Source organism: Neovison vison, chromosome 2, assembly GCF_020171115.1.
Source record: "Neovison vison isolate M4711 chromosome 2, ASM_NN_V1, whole genome shotgun sequence".
In the NCBI taxonomy this organism is placed as follows: domain Eukaryota; kingdom Metazoa; phylum Chordata; class Mammalia; order Carnivora; family Mustelidae; genus Neogale; species Neogale vison.
Window position 1 is genome coordinate 213,030,982 of NC_058092.1, and position 26,638 is coordinate 213,057,619.

General features: G+C 53.9%; 1 protein-coding gene across 1 annotated transcript; it reads left to right on the forward strand.

Moving 5' to 3' along the window:
- The first annotated feature begins 19,963 nt into the window (after positions 1-19,963).
- TLX1 (T cell leukemia homeobox 1) lies at positions 19,964-25,245 on the forward strand. Its single transcript, XM_044236648.1, has 3 exons — positions 19,964-20,549; positions 22,624-22,825; positions 25,023-25,245. The coding sequence occupies exons 1-3, from the start codon at positions 19,964-19,966 to the stop codon at positions 25,243-25,245; spliced, it is 1,011 nt and encodes a 336-aa protein (XP_044092583.1).
- Positions 25,246-26,638: the final 1,393 nt, after the last annotated feature.

The window sequence follows — 26,638 nt, forward strand, 5'->3', positions numbered from 1 at the left end:
AGCTTACCCAGGGGGCAGAAGCCTTCCAGAGCCTCTCCTCCCATCAGAGGCAAGAGTACTTTCCTTGCCCCTGCTCAGCCCCCTCCTAAAGGGAGGAGTGGAGGGCTGCAGTTCTCATCTAAAGGTCTCTTTACTCCGTGGGAGCTCCAGAAACTCCCCTCCCCAATCCTATGTCTCCGTCCATGGAAACTGAGGCCTATGGCTCTCTGTGACCCTCAAGGCTTCAGTGAAACTCCGGGTGGAGCCCAGAGGGCACCCAGGGATATATACCACACAGCTGAGCTGGACCCTCTAGTCATCTCAGTCAAGGTCCTGGGCCTGCTCCCTGCCCTCCCCATCAGCAAATTCTCTCCTAGACTGAGTGGTCAGAGAGGGCCACCCTGCTCTAAAAGCCCAGAGCAGCAGAGTCCTAGCCTGTCCATGGGGGTGATGGGGGCTCTCCCCTCGCCTGGGCCCATGGTGCCAGCATGGGTTGGAGGAGACAAGGAACCCTGGGGCAGAGAGAGTAAAAGACACGGGTTCCAGGCCAGGAAAACTTGGGTTGGCAGCTAGAATGACCTTGGAGAACCACCCCACTTTGAAGAGTTTTGTCATCTGTAAAATGAGGAGAATCAGAGCTTCCTCACCATTGTGAAGTTGCAAGGAATAAAAGCCACATATAATCTCTCAGACTCTCTGCTCATGTGTTGACAATTTCCAGAAGGGCATATAAAGAAACTGTCAACAGTGGTTACCACTGGAGATGAGGATAACAGGAGGGAAAGGGGAACTTTTACTTCTCACTTTATTCTCTTTGTACTGTTTTAATTTTACTACGAAGCCTATTTTACTTTTATTTAAGAAAAGAAAGAAAGGGGTACCTGGGGGGGTGCTCCTGGGTGGCTCAGTGGGTTGGGCTGCTGCCTTTGGCTCTGGTCATGATCTCAGGATCCTGGGATCGAGTCCCACATAGGGCTCTCTGCTCAGCAGGGAGCCTGCTTCCCTCTCTCTCTCTCTCTTCTGCCTGCCTCTCCGTCTACTTGTGATCTCTCTCTGTCAAATAAATAAATAAAATCTTAAAAAAAAAAAAAAGAAAGAAGGGGTACCTGGATGGCACAGTCAGCCAAGTGTCTGTCTGACTCTTCATTTTGACCCAGATCATGGTTGTGAGATCGAGCCCCACTTCTGGCTCCCTGCTCAGCGTGGAGTCTGCTTCAGATCCGCTCTTCCTCTCCCTCTGCTGCTCTGGCTTGTGCTCTACACCTCAAAGAAGGGAGGAAGAAAGGGAGGGAGGGAGGGGAGAAGGGAGGAAAAAAGGAGGGAGGAAGGAAGGAAGGAAGGAAGGTGGAGGAAGAAGGAAGGAAGGGCGGGAGGGAGGAAGGTAAGAAGAGAGGGAGGGAGGAAGGAAGGAAAGAAGGAAAAAGATAAACCATTTCCAGCCAAATAACTGATTCTCAGCTGAGTCAGTAAGTGGCAGCCTTAATTGCTGTCTGTTAACAGAGTGACAATCCCTCCTTTAGTGGGCATTGGATCTAGGTGTAAAAGCGATTTGTAAATAAATTGCTGTATAAATGTTAGGTGTGATTAGCATCTGGGTAATGATATGTTTCCATGTACATATAATTTTACGCACGTGAGCCGGCCTCCTCTAAGTATGAGTGGGTGTATAGATCCTAAAGGGTAATTATACACACATTATAGGTGGTGGTTAACAGCACAGGCTCAGTAGTCCTGTTGCCTGGGCTGGAATCTTGAATCCACTCTTTACTGGAGATATGATCTTGACCAAGTTACTTGGCCTCTCTGTGCCTCAGTCTTCCTATCTTTAAAATGGGAATAATGAATGTACCTACTCTATAGGATTGCTACCAAGATTAAAATGAGCCGAATTCTATAAAACTCTTTGAACAGTCCCTGGCACATAAATATTCAACAATTTTGTGTATGTGTGCATCTGTGAGTGTTTCTAATACTCTTAAAAGAAGGGATACTGTCCCAGCTTGTCTCTTGTCAGGTAGGGGAGATGGTGGGGTAGGTCTGCTCTCCCGGTCTGTCTGGTCACCCTCCTGCAGTGATCTGTTGTGCTTGCTGAGACTGAGATCCAGAGCCGGGGCCTGTCCTCAAAGGGAGCCCTGGGGAGGAGAGGGGTGACTCACATCTAGCTTTCATCCCTTCTATACTTCTAGGACATTCCAGGACATTCCAGGACAATGCCCCAATTGCCCCCTTGGGTCAATCTGATAGAATGTCAGCTGAGCCAGGAGGGAGGACTGAATCTTTAAGGCTGGAGGTGAGGAGGAGAGTTCAGGCTGGCAGCAAAGTGGAACCAGGGACAATGGGGGTGGGGCTCGGCAAGCTACGTCCAGAGAGAAGCCTCAAGGCAGTTTCCCTGCAGCAGCAAGTCTAATTTCCCTAACCCCTTCCGCAGGGATCAGCCTGCCCTCCCTCCTACCCCATCCCACTCTTGCTGCCTCTCCTGATACCAGTGGGATGGGTGTTCCCTGGAAGAGGGGCACCAGAGGTACTTCTGGGAGATGCTGGGCTGCCAGGCGGGTTGAGCAGGTTTGGGAAAGGGCTGGAGGAGCCCTGCTTGGGGGAGGGACCAGGGCCAGGCACCGAGGTGACAGAGCCAGGTTCCTTAGGGTATCATGCCAGGTGCCAGCCTTTGAGGGGAAGGAATTAACCCAACCTGGAGGAAGATGAGAGAGTTGAGCCGGCTGATCTCCTCCTTGGAGCCACAGTCCCCTTCCCAGTATAGACCCTATGTCCCGGAAACCTGCAGAAATCACAGGTTCTGAACCCCCAAGAGGGACAGCTCAGCAAGTGTTTGTGGGAATCACAGAGCAAAGTAATTTGGAATGGGATATACTTACCCTGCCTCCTGCATGGAGCACGAGCACACTATCTGTGTATCAGACAGGACCTCACCCACTCACACAGGCACCAGTGTACCCACACTCACGCACATCACCTGCAGGCACAGGCGCACCATCTTGTATGCAAAGAGACACCCAGGCACAGACAATCACAGGGATAGTGCCGGAAACCAGAGAGCTTTCTGGTACTTAACAGATTAAGAAACCAGATCCTGAGAGCTCAAATAGTGCAGCTAAGTCTCACTTTTGGGGGTTTTCAAAGGGAGATCCTCAAGGTTTCCTTTCATTAAAAGCTATACTTAACTAATGCCCTGCAGCCGCTCCCTGCCTCCCAGTGTGATCTGCAGCGTGGCTGACCTTCCAGTACCTCCTGCCCCCACCCCAGGTCTTACCTGCTCCAGGACATCAGCGGTGCCCCCCGCCCTCCTGGACAGCGGTCTAAGTCTTCCCCCCATCTGAGTTCTGCCCTCACGACGCTGCCTTCCAAGGGGGTGGGTCACTGAGTTCCCAGAGGGGACCAAGAAAGGTGAGACAGAGGTAAGGAGGAAGGCTGGGGGGAGAAGCTTGGAGGGGAGCTGGATTTGGGCAGGTGTCTTGGCCATCAGGAGACACTGGCCTTTCCTGAGCATAGACACCAGCACTGTCAAGGGTTGTGAGGAGGAAAAGGAGGCAAAGGGGCAGGCTGGAGAAGGTGAGTGACACAGGCACGTGAGGACAGTCTTCAGATTCGATTTTTTGGGACCAATGTTTTATTGAATTATATATCCAGACAGCAAAATTATATACGCCTTATGGTTTCTCATTATATAGGAGTATACAGGCCAGTGAATCGCCCCGAACAGACACATACATGTAAACAGCATCCCAGTCAAAAAGTAGAATTTTATCAGTGCCTAGGAGCCCCTTCTGGCCCGCTCTCCAAGCACAATATTCTCTTCTGACTTTTTACACCATAGATTACTTTTTCTGTTTTTATACTTTATACAAGTGTTGACAGAGTCTGTTAACTTCTTTGTCTGCCTTCTGTTGCCCAACATTAGAGTTCTCAGATCAATCTATGTTGTACAGACACATTATTAAATGATATTTGTACATAGAGATGCACACACACTTATAAGGGCTTGCACACAGGCAAGCTCGTTTATAAGGTTCTGATACAAACATGCACACACACAGGCACAAACACACCCAGGTTCTCGTGCACATATGCCCGTTCTCATCACATTCACACTTGTGACTATCAATACACACATACGTGTGTCTAAACATCCACCCAGAAACGCATGCTTTACACACAGTTGCACACGTTCTCACACACACACATGCCACGCACTCTCAGACTTGCACACGAGACCTGTGCCCACTCTCACAGGCCGGCCAACCCCCAGCCTCTCCAGCACAGGCTCTAGGCAGACAGAGGAACGTGATCAAAACGACAGCTGAAAACTGTCCTGAGAGCAAAGCTCGACTTGGTTGAGAAATCCGAGCCCTTCTTGGAGGGCTACAAGTGTCTGTGTGTCTGGAAGGCGGAGAGAGACGGGAGGTAGCGGTCGGTCTCTCCCAGGGCACCGCCTGTGGCCATCGGCTGTTTCCATTATAACAAAATGATGAAAGCACCAGAGCAGAGAGAGCAGGGCTGGGAGTAAATAAAGCTGCCACCTTTGACCCCTGGAGGCCAGGGCTCATCCCCAGACGAAAGCTCATTAGGGAGGGGTCTGCTCAGGCCCAGCCCAAGTTCTCCAGCACCCAAGGCTCAAGGCCAGACTCCCAAGGGGGAGTGGTAGGTGACATTTAAAGGGAGGGGCGGAGAGGAAGGAGTAAGGCATATAGAAGGTTGGGTGGGGGACACTGGGGAGAGGGTGAGGGCAACGGGGGCGGGGGGGGGGTAGGGAAGAGGGCTGACTTTGGGCTCTTCCTTCCCCAGACTCATCTCTCCTGGTACCTCTCCAGGACACTTCTGCTCTTGGGCTCTGAGACCAGCACACATTCCCTTTCTCGCCCTTTCTCCCATTTAAGCCTTGCTTGTTTTTCTAACCACCAGGAACTCCAGACAAATAGGGGTTAGCAAAAACAAACAAACACAGGCAAACGACAAAGTCACTAGAGCCCCAGAAAGGTTGAGAAGTGGTTGGTTCTGGCTTTGATGGCCGTGAAGGTACTGCTGGGCCTGCCCCCCCCAGGGGTTCCCCCTGAATCCCCTTTCTCAGGGCGCCAGCCTAGCTCACACAGGGCAGGCACAGTCCCTGGCTTGGAGCAAAACTCAATGAAGGAGGAGGCTGCGTGGACAGGTAAGTGAATAAAGGAATGGGGAGATGAATGGAAAGAAGGTAATCAGCCTCCCTGACTCTGGATTCAAAACTCTCCGAGCACATATATGGGGTTGGCCCCACTGGGGAGTCAGGAAGGACCCTCAGTCCTTTCCAGGCCTCCCCCCTTGTCTTCTCTTTGCAGTGGACCCTCTGGGCGCCCTCTCCCGGGCTTGACACTCACTTCGTTCCATAGCCCTCCTTGGCTATTAGAGGTTCACCTGGTCTAGTCCCCAGAAGAAGAAAGTGCTTTTCAATCTGGCTCTCAAAGCTCCCTGCCCTCATGTCTCTCCATCCAGAAGTCACTCACTTTTGCTTCTCCAGGGGGCCATTAAGTGGCCACTAAGTCCATCCTGGGAAGTCCCACCTTGTTTAATTGTAATAACAGTGATAATAACAAAACAATACGGCAATAAACAAAATTTTCACCCAAAGAAAAGGACACTCCCAGGTTTGTGCGAGGGACATAAGGGGAAGGATGACAGGAAACTGACCCACTATACCTTGTCACCCCATCTGAGCCTGACTTAGCCAGAGGACTCACAGTTCAAGAAAAGCATCCGCACTTTCCTGTATGCCTGGAAACTTCTGGTGGGAGCTTCTGTCTTCAGTTGGTCCTTGGCTGGGGAGTTACCTCTGCTTAGTGGGACAGAGCCTGCAGCCAAGTGTTCAAAACCTGCCACTTCTTTATCCCCCAAGCACAAAGCCCATTTCCCCCTAAATCCCAGATGGAGATTTGGTTTGGTCTTGGCCCCTGGGGGCAGGGGAAGGCCATCCATGCCAGCTCCAGCCAGGGTGGGTAGGGCATGTAGGCAGAAAGAATATGAGGCAGCTGAGCCCTGTGTGTCAGCACCGGATTCTTGGTCTACACCAAGGGCCCCCTCTTGACCAAGTCTCTCTTGCCTCATCAGCTGAAATAAGGGAGAAAGCCAGGTGTGCTAGACTTTAAAGGCAACCAGAGACCCAGAAGACGTAAGCATCAGAGAAATTAAATGCTGTTTTCTGCCTCCTCCCTTAGAGTTCCTTCAAACCCAACCAGAAGTGTAACCAAGTTTCACTGAGAAGTTACTCTAGGCCAGACACCGTTCTATAGGTTTCCAGGAGTTGGCTGATGAAATCGTCTCATTATTCTCTGTGTAATTACTGTTATTATCCAGCTTTACAGATAAGAAAACTGCTACCCAGTGAGGTTAAGTTACTAGTCCAAGATCACCTAGTTTTTTGTTTTTTTTTTTTAAGATTTTTATTTATTTATTTGATAGAGATCACAAGTAGGCAGAGAGGCAGGCAGGGGGTGGGGGGGAAGCAGTCTCCCTGCCGAGCAGGGACCCCAATGTGGGGCTCGATCCCAGGACCCTGGGATCATGATCTGAGCCGAAAGCAGAGGCTTTAACCCACCGAGCCACCCAGGCGCCCCTCACCTAGTTTTTAAGTGGAGAACTTTAATTGGAACCCAGGCAGTGTGGTCTCTAGGGTGTCTGAGTCTGGTCTGGAGGCAGGGAAGCTCAGGTTCAGGGCCAGGTTTAGGAGCCAGATCAGAAGATAGCAAGTATTTATAGCTAGCTGCCCTGGATCCCTACTGCCAGGGTCCGTCCCTCCATTCCACCTGGAGCACCTGTAGTCCCAGCCCTTCCACAGCAGTACCACCTTCTCGTCCGTGTGCAAGGACGAGATGGGAGCACTCACATCCCTTTCCTTTCCCCACTTTATGAACTCCTACCTTCTCAACAAGCTCTAAGAGTTTGAAACACTGATGATTTACATCAGTCGTGTTTCATCTCTTGATCCTTTTCAGTTAAGATCTGTACTTTTCCCCAGCTGTATTCAGTAAGAACACACAGTCTTTGAATCTTCAAACTGTAAAATTGCATTGTACCCATATTTCTCTGCATCTACATCTCTTACTCATCATCCTAGTTATTTAATCTTATCATACTTAATTTTATGTGATATAAAATAATTTATTTCCTGAGGCACCTGGGTGGTTCAGTCGGTTAAGCATCTGCCTTCAGCTCAGGTTATGATCCTGGAGTCCTGGGATTGAGTCCCACATCAGGCTCCCTGCTCAACAGGGAGCCTGCTTCTCCCTTTCCCTCTACCCTTCTACCTGCTTGTGCTTACTCCCTCTCTTTCTCAAATAAATAAATAAAATCTTACAAAAATATAACTTCTTTCCAGGGAACCAGTCTAAGTCAGTAGAGCATGCCATTCTTGATTTCGGGGTCATGAGTTTGAGCCCCATGTTGGGTATGGCACCTACTTGAAATTAAAAAAATAATAATAATAAAATAAAATAACTTCTCTTCAAAGTGGCAAAGCTTTTCCCAAACCATTTATTGAGTTAGGCTCCCTTCTTTTTTGTTTTCTAACACCTATGTTAAATCCAGGTATAGCTGGGTCTGTTTCTAGGCTCTGTTCTGTCCCATTGATTTAAATGTCTGTTTTGGTGCTGCCATCCACAGTTTTCATTCCATGGCCTTGTAATAAAATGTTTTAACATCTGGTCAAACTTGCTTTTCTTTTTTTCTTTTTTATGATTGGGCTTTAAAAAAATATTGATTGATTGCTTTCTGGTATAGTTAACATGTAGCATTATATTAGTTTCCTGTGCACAATACCGTGACTCAGCAATTCCATCCATCCCCAGCGCTCATCACAAGTGCCCTCCTTAATCCCCATCACCTATTTGACCCACCCCCACCACCTCCCTGAACTTGTAGTTGTTGTTGTTGTTCTTCTTCCCCTCCTCCTCCTCCTTCTTCTTCTTTTTTAAGATTTGATTTATTTATTTGAGAGAAAGTGAGAGAGAGAGAGAGAGCATGAGTGGGGTGAGGGGCAGAGGGAGAAGCAGACTGCCCGCTGAACATGGAGCCCATCCCGGGACTCCGGAATTGTGACCTGAACTGAAGGCAGATGCTTTACTGACTAAGCCATCCAGGCATCCTTTCCTCTTTCAAAGTCCACACCCCTTTTGAAGCCCACCTTACTTCCTGCCTTAGCATCCTCACCTGATTTACAGAGTGAAGACAAAGGGCAGGTTCTGATTCCAATGACAAGACCACATCCCTCTGCTTGGATGTGTCCTCCTCCTACTCCTCTGGAATGACTCTGAGCTCGGTTTGCTGTGGGGAGTGGTTTATCCCCAATCCTGTCATACAATCCTATAAGTGCCAAATACCCCTGAGCATACTTTACCCTATGCGTACTGAGTTGCCCCCAAAGATAAAAGAAGGCACTTCCCTGGTCCCTGGAAAACTCTGGAATATTCGACGGTAGTACCAACTTCAGAAACTGTGCTTGGCACGTTGATTGGTTGTGTGTTTGTGCAAACGTGCTAACCTATGTGGTCGTATTTTTCTCAGCATGCGTGCTTTTCGGGGGGAGACAGCACGGATGCGTGTCTGCGCAGGGGGCTCCAGGACTTCATGATGGGTCCATGGGTCATGTGCAGGAATTTGTTCAAGTATTTTTGAGAGTAAGGATTGGCATGTACCTCTGAGTTTGCATGTGTGTTTGTGTGCACACAATGTACAAGTTGGGTAAAGGTCTGGTTAGGAAGTTTCTCAGTCCATCAGCATTAAGAAAAGACTCAGCAGGGAGTCTGGACAAGACAGGTAAGGTACAGAGAAAGGGAAAATAGAAAAAAAAGTCTAAGGTTTCGCAAATAAGCGAAGGGATGCTGTGGTAAGTCCAAATGGCCCAGACAGACTCAGAGAGGTTTGCAGCATTCAGCCAAGTCACCTGTAGCCCAGGGCACGAACAGTGGGTTAGAGTTAGTGGCAAGTATGTGCCAGCCTGAGCAGGTGCCGCCCTGGTCCTAAGGCATGAGCGACTGGAGAAGATGGTAAAGCACTGCCCCCATCCTCCAGGCCTTGGGCCTCAGCCTTTCCCCACAGACCGATCGGCTTCTCTGAGGTAAAGACGGTTTGTCCTTGGTAGAGAGATGAGGGCAGAGGAGCAAGGCTCCAGGAAGCTTCTTTTTTTTTTTTTTTTTTTTAAGATTTTATTTATTTATTTGTCAGAGAGAGAGTGAGTGAGCACAGGCAGACAGAGTGGCAGGCAGAGTCAGAGGGAGAAGCAGGCTCCTTGCCGAGCAAGGAGCCCGATGTGGGACTCGATCCCAGGACACCAGGATCATGACCTGAGCCGAAGGCAGCCACTCAACCAACTGAGCCACCCAGGCGTCCCTCCAGGAGGCTTCTAAAGAGGCCTTGCCAGAGCCCTTCATCTCTCTCCCTGCTCCAAAGGCAAAGGAACCTCCTTCCAGAAGCTGCTGAAAGGTTTCGCTGACTTCAGAGACGGAGGAGGAGGGAGGTAGGAGGGAAGGCCTCTGAGGTGGGGAAGGTTTTGCTGAGCCTGCAGGCTACCCAGCCCCTCCCTGATTCCTCATTACTGAGGTCCTTGGGCATGAAATGTCTTTTTATTTGAAGGCCAAGAAGAACCCAGGGCTGCATTAATGACCAGCCTGCACCAGGGCCCGAAGCAGGGGACTGGCTCTCTTGACCTTGAAATCCTGCCTATACTTTTCTGCTGCACTGATGTTCTGTTCTGTTTTTCCAGAACTTGTCTCTACTGCCTCAGCCCTAGCCTCTCAATGAGACCTTAAAAAGGCCTCAAGAGGAGGGAAATTAGGGAGGCAAGGAGAAGAGTTCTACAAGTCCTAGAAGCTCATTGACTGTTCTGGGAAACTAAGCAGGACTAACAACATTGAGTTTCAAAGGCTCCCAGACAAATAGGGATGATGAACATTTTACACAAATTTGATTACAATAAGGAAGATGGTAAAGCAGAGATACACCCAATGAACTCCGAAGAGTCCGACAATGCTGAAATTGGAGGCAGAGTCCATTGTCCCTATTTGATAAACAAAAACAAACATAGTAAGGGCTAGAGAAGTTAATTGATCTGTTCTGATACGGATTTATAAAGCAGCATGGCTGGGACTCCAAACCATGTGTGTGTGTGACTCCAAATCTACAACAACAACTAAGACTTTTTAAAAGACTTGTGTGCTCTTGGCCAGTTGGACTCATGAAGTATGCCTGGAGAGGCAGAAATTTGACATAGCTTTTTAAGTAGGAGGAATAGGATATGTGTGGGGGGGGGTAGGGGAGAAGTGGGTGTTGTCATTGCATTGCACTGAGGAGACGGGTGTGAGGGGAAAGGTGTGAGAGTATTTGTCTCAGTTGATACAAAGTGGTCCATGGTGGCCAGGGACTGGGGGAGGGGACTACCCGTGAAACAGTAAATTGAAAGCCTTGAATGGTGGGATAAAGGGCTTGGGTTTTCCCATAGGCAATGGTGAGTGGTTCCTAAGCCAGAGAAGAATGTGCCTTGCATCTTGTAGAGGAGGGAACTGGGCCCCTCCAGTGGTGGGAATTCCAAACAGAGGGGAGGGGCACCAGCCCAAATCAAACTTGAGAAACAGAAGTAAGGTGGAGGAAGTAGGGTGTCAGTGGGACTCTGGAATTGAGGGTGGAGGCCCAGGTTGCCTCCTAAGGAGTGTGGAGAGAACTCCCAGCCAAAAGTCCCAAAGAGGAGGGTGGGAGCCGTGGGAGCCCCTCCCCCACACCCAGCACGGATTGGCCGTTCTGTGACCATTCTTACCTAGTGCTAGGCCCTGGGCAGCCCCAGGCTCTGCCTTCGGAGCCTCCCACCTCATTGAGAGGTTATTAATAGGGAGTTTGTCTGGTGTCAGAACGTAGACATAAACTGCATTAGCATTGCCCCATAATCTTATTTAGTAAACGCTCATGCCGCTCCGTCTCCTGTAATTGCATTGGGAAGATGCAATATTTATGAAAGGGGAGAGGGGGATGTCACTGCTCATCTTGGCGCTGCAGTAAAAGTCCCAGGAAATACAGTGAGGGCCGCCGAGGCCTGGCCCCGGCCTGAGAGTGGGCGGTGTTGGTGCCCGGTGCTCTCAGGGTGACCCACAGGGCCTGCCCCTGACCGGAGCCCCCCACCTCCACCACCTCACTGGGGCCCTGGGTATCAGGGCAAGGGGGTGTGGAGAGAGGCACCAGCCACTGCCCCCCTTCGTGTCACTCCTTCAAAGGGCCCTGGTCCCTGCCAGATGCACTGAGCCCTTCTGGTGGGCACGAGGCCCCCAGCTTTGGCTCACTCCTTCGCCTAGCTGGATTTCTAGGGTACATTGCCTTGACTGCATTACCTGGGTGGTTTGGTGGAGGGCAACAGCCAGCAGGAAGTCTGGGGGCCAGAGGTCCTTGCTGGGACAGGGTCTCAGTAGCAGTGCTGACCCGTGGATGGCCAAAGCCCTAGGTTTTCCAGGTGGCCATCCTCTTCTACCCTCCTAGGATCCATGGCTCAAAGTCCTTAGGCATCCCCCCCCACACACACACACACATGCTGGGCTAGTCCCACGTGTCCTGCTTCTGGGTGGAGAAGGTGAGGAGGTGAACTTGCCCCATGGCCTTGGAAGCATGGCTATGTGCCTGCTGCCTGAGAGCCCCGGACTCCACAGCCCTTGGGTGGAGCTGGCCACACGAGGAGGTGTCCCTGGTGCTGAGAGCACCTGTGAGTGGGTGTCAGTGTTGAGGGGCCAGCCAGGACTCTGGCGTGGCCCCGGGTACTTGCTGTTTGGAGCAGGACAGACATTCAGAGGCGCTCCTAAGGACTCAGGGACTCAAGGTCGCCTTGGACAGAAGACTTATTTCCCAGCAGCAGGTCAGGGAGCTTCCCCGGCTGAGGGCGCTGTGAGTCTCCCCAGGCGGCAGGGACTCAGTGGAGGGGCGGAGGATGTCAGAGATGGAGAAGAGCTGAAGGAGAAGATGCCTGTGTTTGGAAACCATTCTCCACAAAGGTGGGGGCCCGGAGGTGGGGGATGGGTTCAGGAGCCACACTATCAATTGCGGGGGGTGGGGGTGGGGGGATGGATGTGGGTGGGGTTTTGGGTGAGGCCTCGTGGAAATCCATTATGAGAAGGCAGGTGCCCAGCAGGCATTTCCTGGGGACCCAAGGCTGTGCTGGAGCCCATACCTCATGCACATCTCACACAGGACCCCACACTCTACCCTGAAGCCCCATGCACACACATCCCCAGCACCCCCAGTACAGAAGGACTCACAGCTCTCCCGCCCCAAGGCAGCAGCCCGCCTCTCCTCACTAAGACGTCGTCTGGTCTAATTTCCGGTGGCCCCTTGCCCTCCCTCCCCCTTCGGCCCTCACTTCCCCAGACTCGGTCGGGAAGGGGCACCCGAAACCAAGGCAGCTGAGAACCAGGGAGAAGAGTGGGCGGAGGAGGGCCGCGGGCTCTACCCGTGTCAGCTCCCTCGCCGCCGTCCCATTAATCACAGCGTGGCAGTCCAGTTGGGGATCCCAGGCGCCCCGTGCCACACGCAGCCCGCAGAACAATGGGATTATTTCCGGGGGGAGAGGGCGCCTTGGGCAGGGGCTCAGGCGGCGCTGCCTCCTTCCCTCAATCCGTCCCTCGGCACCCAACGAGCGCCTGCGGCGACCAGGGACGGGTGGCAGAGCGGACGCGGGTGGCGCGCGGGTGGCAGGGCCTGGCCAGTCTAATTCAATTAGCTGGGTCGCTGCCGCCTCGGTGCGACTCCGGGCCCGCGGGGCTCAGCTTAGGGCAGCTGCTCTTTGTGCGGAACCCATACATATGGATACGGACCCTCCCCCTTAGGCACCCACCCCTACCCCAACTTCTGGCACCTGCGGCTCCCTCCTCCCCCACCATCCCCGCCCTCGGCCTCCCCCGAAAATTTGGGAAACTGTGCGGCTGCTTGTGGGCCCAATGCGGCCGGCAGAATGTGTGCCTGAAGGGAGGGATGTGTTTTTTTTCTGAGGCGCAGGAAGCCAGTGTACCTGTAGGTTTGCAACTTCTGTGTGTTCCTGTGTGGGGACGCGTGGAAGAGGCCTCCAGAGCGGCTGCCGGGACTGCACACAGGAGTGTGCGTTGTTGTGTGCAAGGTCTGTGACTCTGGGCCTGAGAGAGGGTGCTGGATCTGCTCCAGCGCTGTATCTGGAAAGCCTCGGGTGTAGGTTGTGTCTGCCAGGGTGTCTATGCGGGGGCCATGTGCAGTCAGGACCTAGCGTGGAACCCAGGACCTCGGGGGCAGCAGCTGGGACTCCCAGGCGGAATTGGAATTCGTTCCCCCTCACCCCATCCCGGCCCTGATGAAGGAGGAGCTTGGCGAGTTGATTTCAAACCCCAGCTCGGGCTCAATTTGGCTCAACTCCTTTACGCGGAGGACACGCGGAGGACACTTCCCGAGCCCATCCGGCACCCCGCGCAACGCAGCGCAGTGCCGGGCCCTTTCAGCCTGCGGGGGTCTGAGCTGGACTGGTTTTCCATTCCTGGTGCGGTGTGGCTGGAGCTCAGGCAGTGCCTGCAGCTTCCGAAGTGCCCTGAACGCCTGCGGGAATTTCCAGATGGCCCAAGCTCTTTTGGGTGAACGGGAGCACTTCAGGCTCCGAACCAGAGTCCTGGACGGATCCGGGTTTTGGGAACTGGAAGGTTTCTCCCCTCCTCCTCCGCCCTTCCTTTGAGACCCAAATGTACGCTCTCAGAGGGCTGGGAAGCTGAATTGAGGTGAGAAATCTGGGTAGATCTGGCCACTGCAGGTTTGTGGCCCAGCTGGAACCCTCCCAACCCCTCCTCCATCTTGACTGAGGGGCCAGAGTGAGGGCATCCCACACCCACAGACCTCTAGCCTGCCAGCCCCCAGCGCCGGCAGTAGGTGCCTAGAAGGTGGTAATGGCCCTCGGAGGTAGCGCCCTCCCTACTCCTTCCTTAACCGGCACCACACTCAGGGGCTGGCAGTGGAATGCCCTCTGCCTCCTGAAATTCCACAATTCCTCGGACCAGCTCAGACCCACTTGTCAGCTGGGTAGGCCAAGGTTGGAGGCCAAGGATGGGCATGCTGGGGTGTGCCTGTGGTCCTGGGTCCTAGGCTGGAGTGCGCTCCTGGGGTCTGGTGGTGGGAAGCCAATGTCAGTGCCCAGGGAGCCCCTCAGGGGATGGCAGGGCCACAGAGCTCTGTCCTCCCCTGAACCTCAGGCCACCCCCTGCCCAACTCTTTCCCCATTCTGGCATCCTGAGAGAATGATAGCATCAAAGATATATTCTGTCAAGGGCAGCAGTTCTAGATGGCAGGACCTGAGGGTGTCCAGGCCTCCTTTGGAAGGGAGTTGGTCAGAGAGAAGCCTGAGGCCCTAGCTTGATGCCCAGAGGTGATGGAGCCAATAGCTTCCTTTGTATCAGAAGGGGAGCCTTACAGGGCAGGGCCTAGACTTCATGACCCCATTGCTCAAGCAGGCCTTGGGGTAGGGACAGGAGGAGGAGAAGAAAGGTGCTGGCTCCTAACCCAGGTGACAGCTGAGGTGTGTCTTACAGCAGGAAAGGTCTGTCCCTTGTCCCTCTGCTTTCAGTCTAGCTGGGGTGCCCCCACTGATGAAATGTATGCCTGCCCTGCCATGTTGGAGAGATCCTCAATCCCTGTTGCTATAAGGATTGGGTAGAAGCACCTGGGGGCTGGCCCTGGACAATCCCTACCCCCAGCCCTGAGAAATCACAGAGTGTATGGCAGGAACCAGCCTGACCTGCTCACTCCCTCCTTCCTCAACTTAGCTTCCTGGACAGAACCCCCTCCCACACACCTGGAGGTGGGGTGCCCTTTACTGGGTCTCTAAGTGCTTTCATCCCTAGCTGCACCAACCCTTCCATTTCCTGCCCCCTTCCCAAGGCAGGTGAGCAAGGCAGAACTGGCCCCTTTGGTGCTGGAAATCCAGAGCCCAGTGGCCCCAGCATGAACTGTTTCATCTCACACCTCCCCTTACACATTTCTCAGCTTGTCCTTCACTGTCCCTGGTGCATATCTATTGGGCATATCCTGTCGTCCCTTTTCCACACCCACGGTCCAACATATGGTCATTGTGCTGACAGCTACACTAGAAAATAAGACAACACACACACACACACCATGATTACACTCACACTTTCACACAGTAGCCAAGGGACACCCTCAGTCCATCATATGTGCTCATCATACAGGAACAGTTGGAGAGACCTGATCTTATCTGTTACAGAAAACACACATTCACTTGCATTCTTACACAGACAAATCCAGTTGCAAAAATGGCCCAGACTCCCTTCTTCTCCCCCAGGCCCCTTACAGACGTGCATTTTGCTTGCAGTTGAATCCCAACAGCCTAACGCTGGTACATAATAGACACCCAATACATAGTTGTTGGGTAAATTTAGAAAATTATTCCTTGGAGACATGCCCAGTGTTATCTACTTGGCCATCCGCACTGTCATGCACACTTTCACATCTGGCTTTCCCCTCGTGGACACACAGTCTCCCAAACACAAGGTAATTAAGTTATCACACACACATACACACACCCCTAAGCTAAAGGACAACCCCTGGCCCAGGGGTCTCTCCCAGAGGGGGGAGGGAACCGTGTGGGATCTGAAGGGGCCGCCCTCTGTGGCTGAGCCCTCCTGTTTCTCCTCCCCCAGCCCCAGCCTCAGTCCCAGCTGCTCCTTTTTTAATTGGAGGCACTTCTTTATTCTGCAGGCAAGTGGGAGTGGTGCTTTATGTGGATGGGGGGCCGGTTAATCAGGTGGCCTCAGGGCTGGAACTCACCTAGATGTGTGTTCGAGATACTCTTGCAAAGCTAGGACATCTACTATCTACCAAGTTTGGTGTTAAGAAATCAGCTTCTAATGCCTGGAGTCTGAAAAACAGTATTTGAGCCTAGTTCCTATCCCTTCCTGGCTTTCAGTGCCTCAGTTTTCCCATCTGCAAAATGGAGATAACACCATTGGGTTACTGGTGGCCAACACAAGATCATCACTGTGACTGAGGATGCCTAGGATGTCACTGTGCCTTATCCTGCTTTCTCTTCCTCCCCTAGTCCTTCCTAAGGAGGGCTACTCTGCACAACCTGCAGAAACACTGTAGAAATGCAAAAGCTGCACCACCTAAGGTTAAGCTCCCTGTGAGTCTCCTCTCACTCCCACTCCCCCCCCAACTACCCCCCTTCAGAACACTTTCCAACCTGCAGGGCTGTGCTCAGGGAACACTGCTTCCAGGAGGGGTGGGGGCCAGAACCCAGAGACTCCTGACCCTCTTGTCTCAACTTCCTAGGAAGAGAAGGGACTGAAAAAGTGTACCCCAGGACCTCAGCAACTGCCTCATTGGAAAACAAAGGCTGAGGTCAAGTTGGACACAAAGAACCCCACCTTGGGGGAGGCCAGCCCCTCAGAACTGGATTGGGAGAAAAGTTGACTCTGGCAAGTCGGAGAGATGGGGGTGGGGGGTGGAGGGGGGGTATGGAAGAGACCGTAGAGGCAAACAGATGTAAAGGCAGGGGAAAGTCAGGATGTCCCTGGGTTGCGTTCAGGATTTTGATGAGAAGAGCATCCCAACAGTCTTAATGGGCCACTAGGCAGCTGTGACCTCTGCCAACCTTGGGCTGAGCCAACAAGGTGATACCTCCTGCCAGGGACCCTGGCCAACTGGTGCCAGATCTGAGGAATTCAAGATGCAATAAGTAAGTAAGGCAGATGCCCAAATGGGCAAGGTCAAAAAGACATGGGTGCTAGAAAGATTCATCCAGAGGAGGACGGAGGGAGGAATGGGGAGAGTGTTAGGAACATGGAGGGGGTTTCCTGCATGGGCCGGAGAGCAGCAAAGGAAAGTTGTTCTAAGGATAACCTAGAAAGACAGAGTTTTAACTGCAGCAGGCAGAACTGTAGTTAACAATGAAAAGGAACAGGGCCACTGTGATCCAGTCTCAAAGGAAGTGAATGCACCCCTCTCCATACTTTCCAGCCTCATCCAGGGAAAAGAGTTCAGGTTTGGGGAACCCAGATCAACATTATTCAGTCTGTGGAACTTTGGGCAAGTTTGTTCATTTTACCAAGTCTCAGTTTTTGTTTTTGTTTTTTAAAAATGAATATAATTCCCATAATATAATATTCCCTTTAAATCATACAATTCAGCAGTTTTTAAGTTCGTCACAAAGTTATGCAATGATTACCTCTATCTAATTCCAGACTATTTTCATCACTTCAAATACAAACTTTGTATACATTTGCAGGCACTTCCTACCCTCCCTCCTCCAACCCCAGGCTGCCACTAATCTACTCTCTGCCTCTGTGGATTTGCCTGTTCTGAATGGTTCATATAAATGCAGTCATATAATATGTGGCCTTTTGTGCCTGGCTTCTTTCCATTAACATCATGTTTCCTAGGCTTTTCTATGTTGTAGCATGAACTAGGACTTCCCTTTTATTCTTTTTTTTGGGGGGGGATGAATAATATTCCATTGTATGGTTATACCACATTTTATTTATCCATTCACCGCATGATGACCATTTGATCTGTTTCCACTTTTTGGCCATTATAAATAATACTGCTATGAACATTCATTCAATTTTCTTATTTAAAAATTAGAGATGTTAAAAAAAAAATTAGAGATGTTTCCATTAACTTCACAGAGTTGTTGTCTTAAATGAGATCAGTGTGGTGTGGTACCCAGCACATAGGATTTTCTCAAGAAAACACTTATGTTTATCTCTGCCTTATTTCCCCCAAGATAAAAGGCAGGAAAGAGTTTTTTTGATGAAACAATTTTTGATGAAAGTTACCCTGGGTAGAGGTGTGAAACCTGGATTGGGTGGATGGAGAGGAGCAAACTGGCAAGGGAATAGAGCTCTCTCCTGTTTCTGCGTAGCATTTCCAAACCACTACCTACTTCATATCTGGCCTTGCTCTGAGTGGGCCTTTGTCCACCTGCCTGGTGCCCAGACATGATATTTCCCACAGAGATGGGCTTCCAACAGCAGCCAGATTTCCAGTCTAAGTTATAAATGCAAGTCAAACCCAGCTCCTCCGTCTCGATCAAGTCACTTAGCCTCTCTGAAATTTGACTTTCTTACGTCTGTAAAATAGGGATAATACTCATCTTGAAGAGTTGGTGAAGTTCATGGTGTTCTCCATAACACTCATCACCATCTGACTTAATGTATTTGCTTCTTTATTGTCTAACCCTCTCTATGAAATGTAAATTTGTGAGGGCAGGACCTTTGTTTTGTTTACTGTTGTTTTCCCAATGTCAAAAACAGTGCCTGACACGTGGAAGGTATTCAATAAATATTTGTTGAATAAGGAGGTTCATTCATTCTCTCAGGATGACTATATCCTGCTCTTTGGGGTGGTACTCCATAGTGGGTGGGGAGGGGGAGACTGAGATGAGTAAGCCACTCTCTGCCTCCACCGAGGTCTCTTCAAGTGGAATTAACAGACCTGACCAAAGCAAATAGACTGTAATGAGATTTGAGAAGTAGAATGCAAACCTTCATACTCTAGCATCTTGCCTGATAGAGACAGTCCCTCCTCGAAGACCTGTTGAATATGATAAGACCAGATCCCAAGGGATCCAACCCGCATCCTTCCCAGAGCTTGGCTTCTTTGAGGGAGCAAATCTTTCCCTACTGAAGAGGGAAAAAAGAGAGGAAGCAGAAAAGGGGAGTTTCCTCGTTCTCTCCCAGGCGCTAAGCCAGTCAGCCACAGGCAAAACTTTAAAAGGCCTCTGTTTGCCGGGATGGATTGCCCTGATCTTGGTCCCACCAACCCCAGCCCCCCCAGTCTTACATCCCCCACACCTCCCTCCCAGGATTCCAAAAGTAAGAAAATAACTCCCTCCCCTCATAGCTATCCAAGGGTTCCTTGTTTGGAATAGCCAGCGAGGGCTAGTTACTAGGTGAAAGCAATCTAACTGAATTCACTCACATGCTGTGGGAACTGCTTCTTGAGGACTCTGTTTATTTAAAAGGAAAGGGGTACCTTGAGGCATGGGCACCCTTGCAGCAGGCCTGGAGCCAACTCCCTTGAGTTGTGTTTGCCTCTCAGAAAGTCTTCCTTTCCTCAGTTTCTCTAAGTAGGCTGAGTTGGGATAGTTGTTGATTTTTCCAACAATATCTAGCCAGTTGCTTCTAGCCCTGTGTTTTAAAAAAAGGGCAAGCCTGAACTCACCTTCCTGCCTCAGGGGTCTGGGCTCCATACCTGGGGAGTAGACAGTCTTCTACTTTCTAACAAGCCAGACTTGAAGTTTGGAGTAAATCCTCTTGTTGGCAGACAGATGCTTCCCAGCCGAGCCCTTGGAGAGGTTCTCCGGTAGCTCACGGACACCCTTCCCCAGAGGCCTATCAAGTCGGACCTCTCTGGCCCGATTCAAAGTGGGGAGACTCCTGCCAGGCTGGGAAAAGGTCTCTGTCCTCCACCTCCTTGGGTGCGTCTGTTCATAGGTCTCTGGGAATGGCCGCCTCCTGTTCTTTTTCTCCTTTTAAGTCTCTGAATCCCTTCTCTCTCTTCCTGAAACTACTTCTCCGAGCCTCGGTCTCCGTCCCTCTGTGTCTGGCTCCTGCATCAGTCTCTGCTCCCGGCCTCCCTCTCCCCCTCTCCGCCCCTCCCCCGCGCTGTCATTCACCCGGCTCCTCTCCACGCACAGCCAATGGAGAGACCCGGCCGAAACGGCTAGGCTCGCTCGCACCGGGCTTTTTCGCCCGGTGATTGATGTCCCAGAGTCAACATCTAGCAAGCAGCCGGAGAGGGGAAGGAGCAGCCAGAGAGAGGAAGAATACGGCGCCCCCTCTTCCTTCCCCTCCCCCCTACTTTAGCCCTCCGCGCACTTCGCCTCCAAGTCTTCGCGCAGCCAGGAGCCCCTGCCGCCTCCGCGCCCCTGCGCGCTGCCCCCCGAGCCAAACACAGCAAACGCCGCCGCCCAGGCCCCCCCGCGGGGCCGGGGCCGGGGGCCAGCATGGAGCACCTGGGCCCGCACCATCTCCACCCGGGCCATGCGGAGCCCATCAGCTTCGGCATCGACCAGATTCTCAACAGTCCGGACCAAGGCGGCTGCATGGGGCCCGCCTCGCGCCTCCAGGACGGAGAATACGGCCTTGGCTGTTTGGTTGGAGGCGCCTACGCTTACGGCGGCGGGGGCCCCGCGGCCGGGGCGGGGGCCGGGGGCGCGGGGGCCTATGGTGCTGGCGGTCCGAGCGGCCCTGGTGGCCCGGCGAGCGGCGGCGGCGGCGGCGCCTGCAGCATGGGCCCGCTGGCTGGCTCCTACAACGTGAACATGGCCTTGGCGGGCGGCCCCGGTCCCGGCGGCGGCGGGGGCGGCGGCGGCAGCGGCGGCGGCGGCGGGGGGGCCCTGACCGCTGCGGGAGTGATCCGGGTGCCGGCGCACAGGCCGCTAGCGGGAGCGGTGGCCCACCCTCAGCCTCTGGCTACTGGCTTACCCACCGTGCCCTCCGTGCCTGCGGTGCCGGGTGTCAACAACCTCACCGGCCTCACCTTTCCCTGGATGGAGAGTAACCGCAGATACACAAAGGACAGGTTCACAGGTGAGTCCGGCCCGCGCGCGCCCCGCCTGGCCGCGGTCCGGGCTCTGCGCTACCTTTCCCCTGCCGGGTGGCTCCCCGCAGCCCCCTCTGCGCACCAGGTTGCCCTGGTCCTCTCGGCGGTTCCCCCAAGTGCAGCCGCCCGCCGCCACCTTTCCACGCTCGCGGAATCGCCAGGCTCCAAGAGTTCTCCCAGGCTGGGCCCCTCTCCGTCTCTCCCGCAGGACCCCTACTCTGAAAAGCTCTCCCTGATCCCCTCTCGGAGTCCCTGGGCTCAGTCAGGCGGAGGGAAAGGGGGATGTAGTTTCGGGACTACCTTCAGCCGGCATTTGGGGCTCGGTATTCTTGGAGAAAGGGGCGCGATGTGAACGAACTGTTTCTTCCGTCCGGGCCAACGTTCTCTGGCTGAGACCGCGAGCCCCAAAATCCGACGCAAGGAGAGAACAGGTTCCCCACCTCTCGTTCCCTGCACACACACACACACACACACACACACACCCCACTTCGCTCTCGGAGCTCCAGCGCCCTTTGCGCTTGCCGAACCCAGCAGAGGCCCCGAGCCTGAGTAAAGCAGCAGAGCTACCGGGCCCTTCTTCCCGGACTGCGGGCTTCGTCCAGGTCGGTGGCAGCGTGAAGCTGAGCTTCCTGCTTCATTTTCGTTCGGTCCCGGCATGGCGTCCTCCCCTCCGGGCCCAGCCCTGTTCCCTCCAGTGTGAATAATGCACAGGCCTGGCTGGCTATCGATCCGCCACGGCCCAGGGACAACTCCTGGGACGATTACGCGTTCGGCGGCGGCGGCGCGGTGGACTGCCACCCTCTGCGCTGCCAGCTCCGCGCCTTCCCCCGTCCGCCCCGGCTCCCTCCGCTCTCGCTTCCGCTCTCGGCACTCGGCACTCAGCTCTCCTTCACGAGCGGGCCCCTTTCTCCAGCCTCACTTCCCGCCACCCCTTAGCATTCCTAGGATCCTGGATCATCCCGCCCAGGCCAGCTCCGTTGCCCGCTTAGAAGTAACCACGAGTTGAACCTGGGTTCCTGGCCGGGCGTTAGAGAAAGGAGGCGGGAGGTACGGGCCGCTGCCGATGGCGACGTGGGACTCCCATGGGGCTCGGGATCCAGGCCCAATGGTGGAAAGGAAATAGGCAGCTTAGAGCTACACGCTCAGCTAGGCAGCCCCAAGTCACCCCAGGCCCCTTGCTCCTGTTCTGCCTTGGAACCTTGGCTCAAGCTAGGTCAGGGGAAGGGAGGGAGGCGTGCAGCAGAGGCTACAACCATTCTGCTCTGGGCCTTCAGGAAGGACCCTGTACTCAAGGGACCCCAGTCCCCAACCTTAGTTCTCTCAGGCCTGCTGCCCATTGCACTCCCCCAACCCAGGCCAGGCCAGTCCTGAAGGGCTCTAATGGAACCTCAGCCCAGAACCCGCTGGTCTTGGGTCTCTAGCGAAAGGAGTTCCACTGAGGACCTACAGCCACAGTACACCCTAATCTTCAGGCCTGAAGAAGGTTCTGAGGAAATGAATAACTGTCACCTGTGTTGCTATGTGTCCTGTATGTGTCTGCCTGTGTGCCTGCCCCTGTGTCTGTGTGTCAGACGGGGTGTATAGATCTAGAATTTGCCCCTGTGGTATGTGTGTGTCTTGTGGTGGCTCAGGTCAAGACCCAGCCCCCCACCCTTGACCAAGCACTGCCTCTTGCTGCCTGGGGCAGTGGGGGCCTGCGACCTTTAGCTCGCATCAGACGGGCCCTCAAGGAGACTGGGGAGGCGACCACGTCTTTTCTGGCTGAGCATTTGGGAGCCCCGGGCTGCAGAGGCCTCCGCGGCGGTGGCGGCGGCGGCGGCGGCGGCGGCGGCGGCGGTGGCGTCCGCCTGGCGGGCGGGAGGGGGCCCTTTCCCGCCGCGGGCTTGGAGCTGAGGGCTGACGGGAGGATCGCCGCCCCGCTCCTGGGGTCTAGCCGCTGCGCTCGCTGATCGCGGGGAGTCGGGCCTGGGACGCCTCCTGACGCTCTGCTGCTTGCCTCTGCCGTCTGTCTGTCTCCCGCTCCAGTGGCCCTCTCACCCTTCACTGTAACACGCCGTATAGGTCACCCCTATCAGAACCGGACGCCCCCCAAGAAGAAGAAGCCGCGCACGTCCTTTACGCGCCTGCAGATCTGCGAGCTGGAAAAGCGCTTCCACCGCCAGAAGTACCTGGCCTCGGCCGAGCGCGCCGCCCTTGCCAAGGCGCTCAAAATGACCGACGCGCAGGTCAAAACCTGGTTCCAGAACCGGCGGACGAAGTGGAGGTGAGCGCGCTGGACGGGCAGCTCTGCCCCTGGGTCTCTCCTGGGGCGCTCACACCCTCCTCCGCTCGCCGGCTTCTGATCAATTCCCTGCTAGGCTCCCGGGGAATGGGAAGCAACTGAGGCCGCTGCCGGGGGCGAGGCTGGAGAGCCTCGGCTCTATTTTACCGGAGGTTTCTTGGCCTTCTGGCCGACACACTCAGTGCTGGTGTAGACGAGGCTGGTCTCCGCTGCTGCTTGGGGAAATGGCGGGGCGAAGCACAGTCCGTGCAGTTTGGGCTTTGGGGATCAGTGAGTCCTAAGGGACATTTTGTTTCTGCAAAGTCGAGTTAACAGAGATGCCTACTCCATCCCGGAGACTGGAGGTGGGATGGCCCATGCCTTGTTTCTGCGCTCCAGCCGGGGTTCCTGCTTGAGCCGTCAGGCTCCAAACCGCGGGCCTGGGCCCTGCTGACTCCCTTCTCCCCAGGCGCTCCGTGGGGCGCTTACACAGCCAGGCGCCCCACCCTGGGAGAGGAAAATCAATCCGCACCGGCTGTGGCGGGGTTTTGGAGTCCCACTGCAAGGGGGGATCAATTAGGAGCAGATGGGTGTTTGTGTGTGAAAGAGACACATTTACCCTTCTCCCGTCACACACCCACAACCACGCTAAAATCCCCCCCACACACACACATACATTTCTCTCTCATAAAGCGTCCCACACTCTTCGGCAGACTAACTCCCCGCACCTATCGGTGCTTTCTCCAGGTGCCTCACTTGCACCCCTACACACTCCTGCACATCTGGCCTGCATACTCCGTTCCACACATGAGAAAAAGTTTCTCAGTAGCTCAGGCCTCTGGCGGGGGTGGTGGTGGTGGGGAGAGCTCGGGAGAGTCCAGGCAAAGTCCATGGCTCCCCGCTGGGTGAGCCTAGAGCTGGAGGAAAGAATTGGAGTTTCCTCTTTTTCTGAATGAAAGCAAGGAATCTGCCCGCCATTCCACGTTCGTGGCCACAAAGAAAGCCACTGCCCACCCCCACTCTGCCTCCTCCTTGCTGGCACTGGGGAAGAAATGGGGGTTGGCTTCAGACCTCTGGAAGGCTAAAAAGGTAGTGAGGGCTAGTGAATAAGGGTGGGGCACTAGGATTCCCAAGGCCCCAGCAGGCTGCAGCCTAAGCAAGGGGAGGGAGGAACGCAAGTCCCTGGAAGAGAGGGGCACAGGGGAAGAGAGTAGCAGGCAAAGGGAGGGGACCCGGCAAGGATAAATAGCCCACCCCAGGGAGAAAAGGAAAAACCAGGCACCTTAAGAAGTCTTAGGATAATAAACGAAGCAATGGATATGATTAAACCTCCATTTCCGTTTCAAATAAATTCTCTTAATTCTGAGAGAACGAAGGAAGTGTGGGTGAGAGAAAATAGGAGATAAAGACACGATGCCTAAAAGGAAGAAAACCAGTCAGGCCATTTGAAATGCAGGACCGAAGGGTAAGGCGAGAGACAGAAAGACGCACGGAGCAAAAGGCAAGAAGGGGCACCGGGAAGGAGGCTGGCGTCCACCGCTGGGAGAGGCCCTTGCCGGCTTTGCGCGGCTTCATCGATCGCCTACAAATTGCTTCTGGAGGCCCCCGGGACTCCCATTAGGTCTGTCCACCTTAGAGACAGACGTTTGATCTCAGTTGACGGGGTGGAGGGGGGGCATTAAATGGAACAAGTGAGTCATTGCCTCCCCGGGCCGCCTCGGAGGAAGGCGGCTGGTCCCGTGGTGGGAGTCCCCGCAGGGCACAGGGCTCGGCGCAGGAGGAAGGAAGCCTGCAACAGGATCGCAGAGAAAACGGGGAGACTAGAGATCAGGCAAAGCAGCTCACAATCCTCTGGCCCTTGTCTCTGCCCTGGGCTGGTGGGGAGGATGGGGCGCCTCAGGCTTGGGCCAGCGGAGCTGGGGAGAGGCGAGGTGCCATGCTACCCCTAGTTGTGCCTTCCTAGGCTATTGGGAGACGGGGAACCCCAAATGCTTTGGCCTAGCGGATTTTCCCACAGCTCCCCCGGGATACCTGCGCTTCATTTACTTTTGGGGTTTCCAGTCTTTGTCGGAGTCAAGATAAGGGTGTGTGTTAAAGGGCCCCAAGCCAGAGCTGGGAGCTGTGAAGGGAGCAGCGCTCCTCCAGGCTACTTCCCCGGGAGCACACTGGGAGCCTGGGTAACGGCTTGTCCCCGGTGCAGGCGGCAGACCGCCGAGGAGCGGGAGGCAGAGAGGCAGCAGGCGAACCGCATCCTCCTGCAGCTGCAGCAAGAGGCCTTCCAGAAGAGTCTGGCGCAGCCCTTGCCCGCCGACCCGCTGTGTGTGCACAACTCTTCGCTCTTCGCCCTGCAAAACCTGCAGCCGTGGTCCGACGACTCCACCAAGATCACCAGCGTCACGTCGGTGGCTTCAGCCTGCGAGTGAGCCTGCCTGCCCCACCCCACAGGAACCCGGGTCCAGCCAAAGGGCTGCTGAGGCTGAGACCCAGGACTCTCTCCCCCTCCCGCTTCAGACTGCACGCGGGAGGGGAACGCGGCGCCCCTCCGCACTGGCCTGGGCGCTCCTGCCCACCTTGTTTCCTCTTTGATGGGGGAAGAAAAGAGCGCAGGGACGGGGACATCTTTCCAGACGCCTAAGTGGTCCCACGCCCTCTGGAACTGTTCAGAGTCCTTTCAGTTTGCGTCTGTTTTATTTTATTCTGATTTTTAATGTGGGATTGAGAGAGGCAGAGGAGGTGGGGGAAGAAGAGCTCCTGAGGTCTTCAGAGGAGAGCATGAGCTGTCATTTGAACTTGCTCTGGGGAGTCCCCCTCTGTATCCCACTCCCCATCACACATGACACCCCAAGGTCCTCCCAAAGGTGACTTCACCATCCCTCCTGGTGTCACCCACAGTCAAACACAGAGGACCTGTGGCAGAGTGTCAGGCACACGTGGGGCCATAGCCTTCACACCCTTAACCCTCACTATCAGGCATAAGCTAGGGGTGACCCAGCTTCATTGTCAACAGCATGGCACTTCTCACAAACACAAGGCTACGGCCGCACTGTGACACACTATCCCACACACAAAAACGCCACGACCTGCCAGGCCCCCATCACACGTCCTAGCCGCACCCAGGTACGCACAGGCAGGTTTCACACAAACTCAGCCTCTTTCTCCAGATCCTGTTCATAGGGGAGCTTAAGTTATGCACTTATAAGGTGTTTTCTGTGTAACCATTTTATAAAGTGCTTGTGTAATTTATGTGAAAAAAATAAAATAAAACCCTCCGGATCCGGAGTCGGGGCTGCCTGCTCCTTGCCTAGCCCGGCACCCTATAGCTATTTGGATTTGGTGTGAAATGGCGCTGGGGCAGCTGCTGGTGTTTGTGCTGCCGCTGCCGGAGGGACACCTGGGGCAGGCTGGGGAACGGCGAGGGACAAACAAAGAGAGGGCAGACCTGAGGAAAGGAAGGAGGGCTAGGCTCTCCTGGGCCGGCTAATGCCCAAGAGGATATACTGTCTTTGGGTGTGAGGGTTGTGGGCATGTGTTGTGTGTTTGTGATGGTGTGGCCAATCTGGATGGTACAGATAATGAAGGTAATAGTGTTTAAGCTTGTTTCTGCTTAAATTGCAAATCGAAACTATCACTGCACGCACGAACTTGCAGTGATGTGTCTGTAACCGTGTGTGAATGTGATTGTGTCTTTTTGGGTAATTGTGATCACCCACCTGTACGTGTGACTGTGTATGATTCCTGTGCTGATGTGTGTGAGTGTACCTATTCGTTTCTCCTCGTGAATCCGTTTTTGTGTTAAATGTGTGAATGTTTGTAACT

What these genes read in the sequence shown, in the direction of transcription:
- TLX1 (XM_044236648.1), top strand. Translation starts at nt 19,964, where the DNA reads ATGGAGCACCTGGGCCCGCACCATCTCCACCCGGGCCATGCGGAGCCC. An exon ending in CACAAAGGACAGGTTCACAG is followed by an intron (nt 20,550 to 22,623) that starts GTGAGTCCGGCC and finishes CACGCCGTATAG; the next exon opens with GTCACCCCTATCAGAACCGG. An exon ending in AACCGGCGGACGAAGTGGAG is followed by an intron (nt 22,826 to 25,022) that starts GTGAGCGCGCTG and finishes TCCCCGGTGCAG; the next exon opens with GCGGCAGACCGCCGAGGAGC.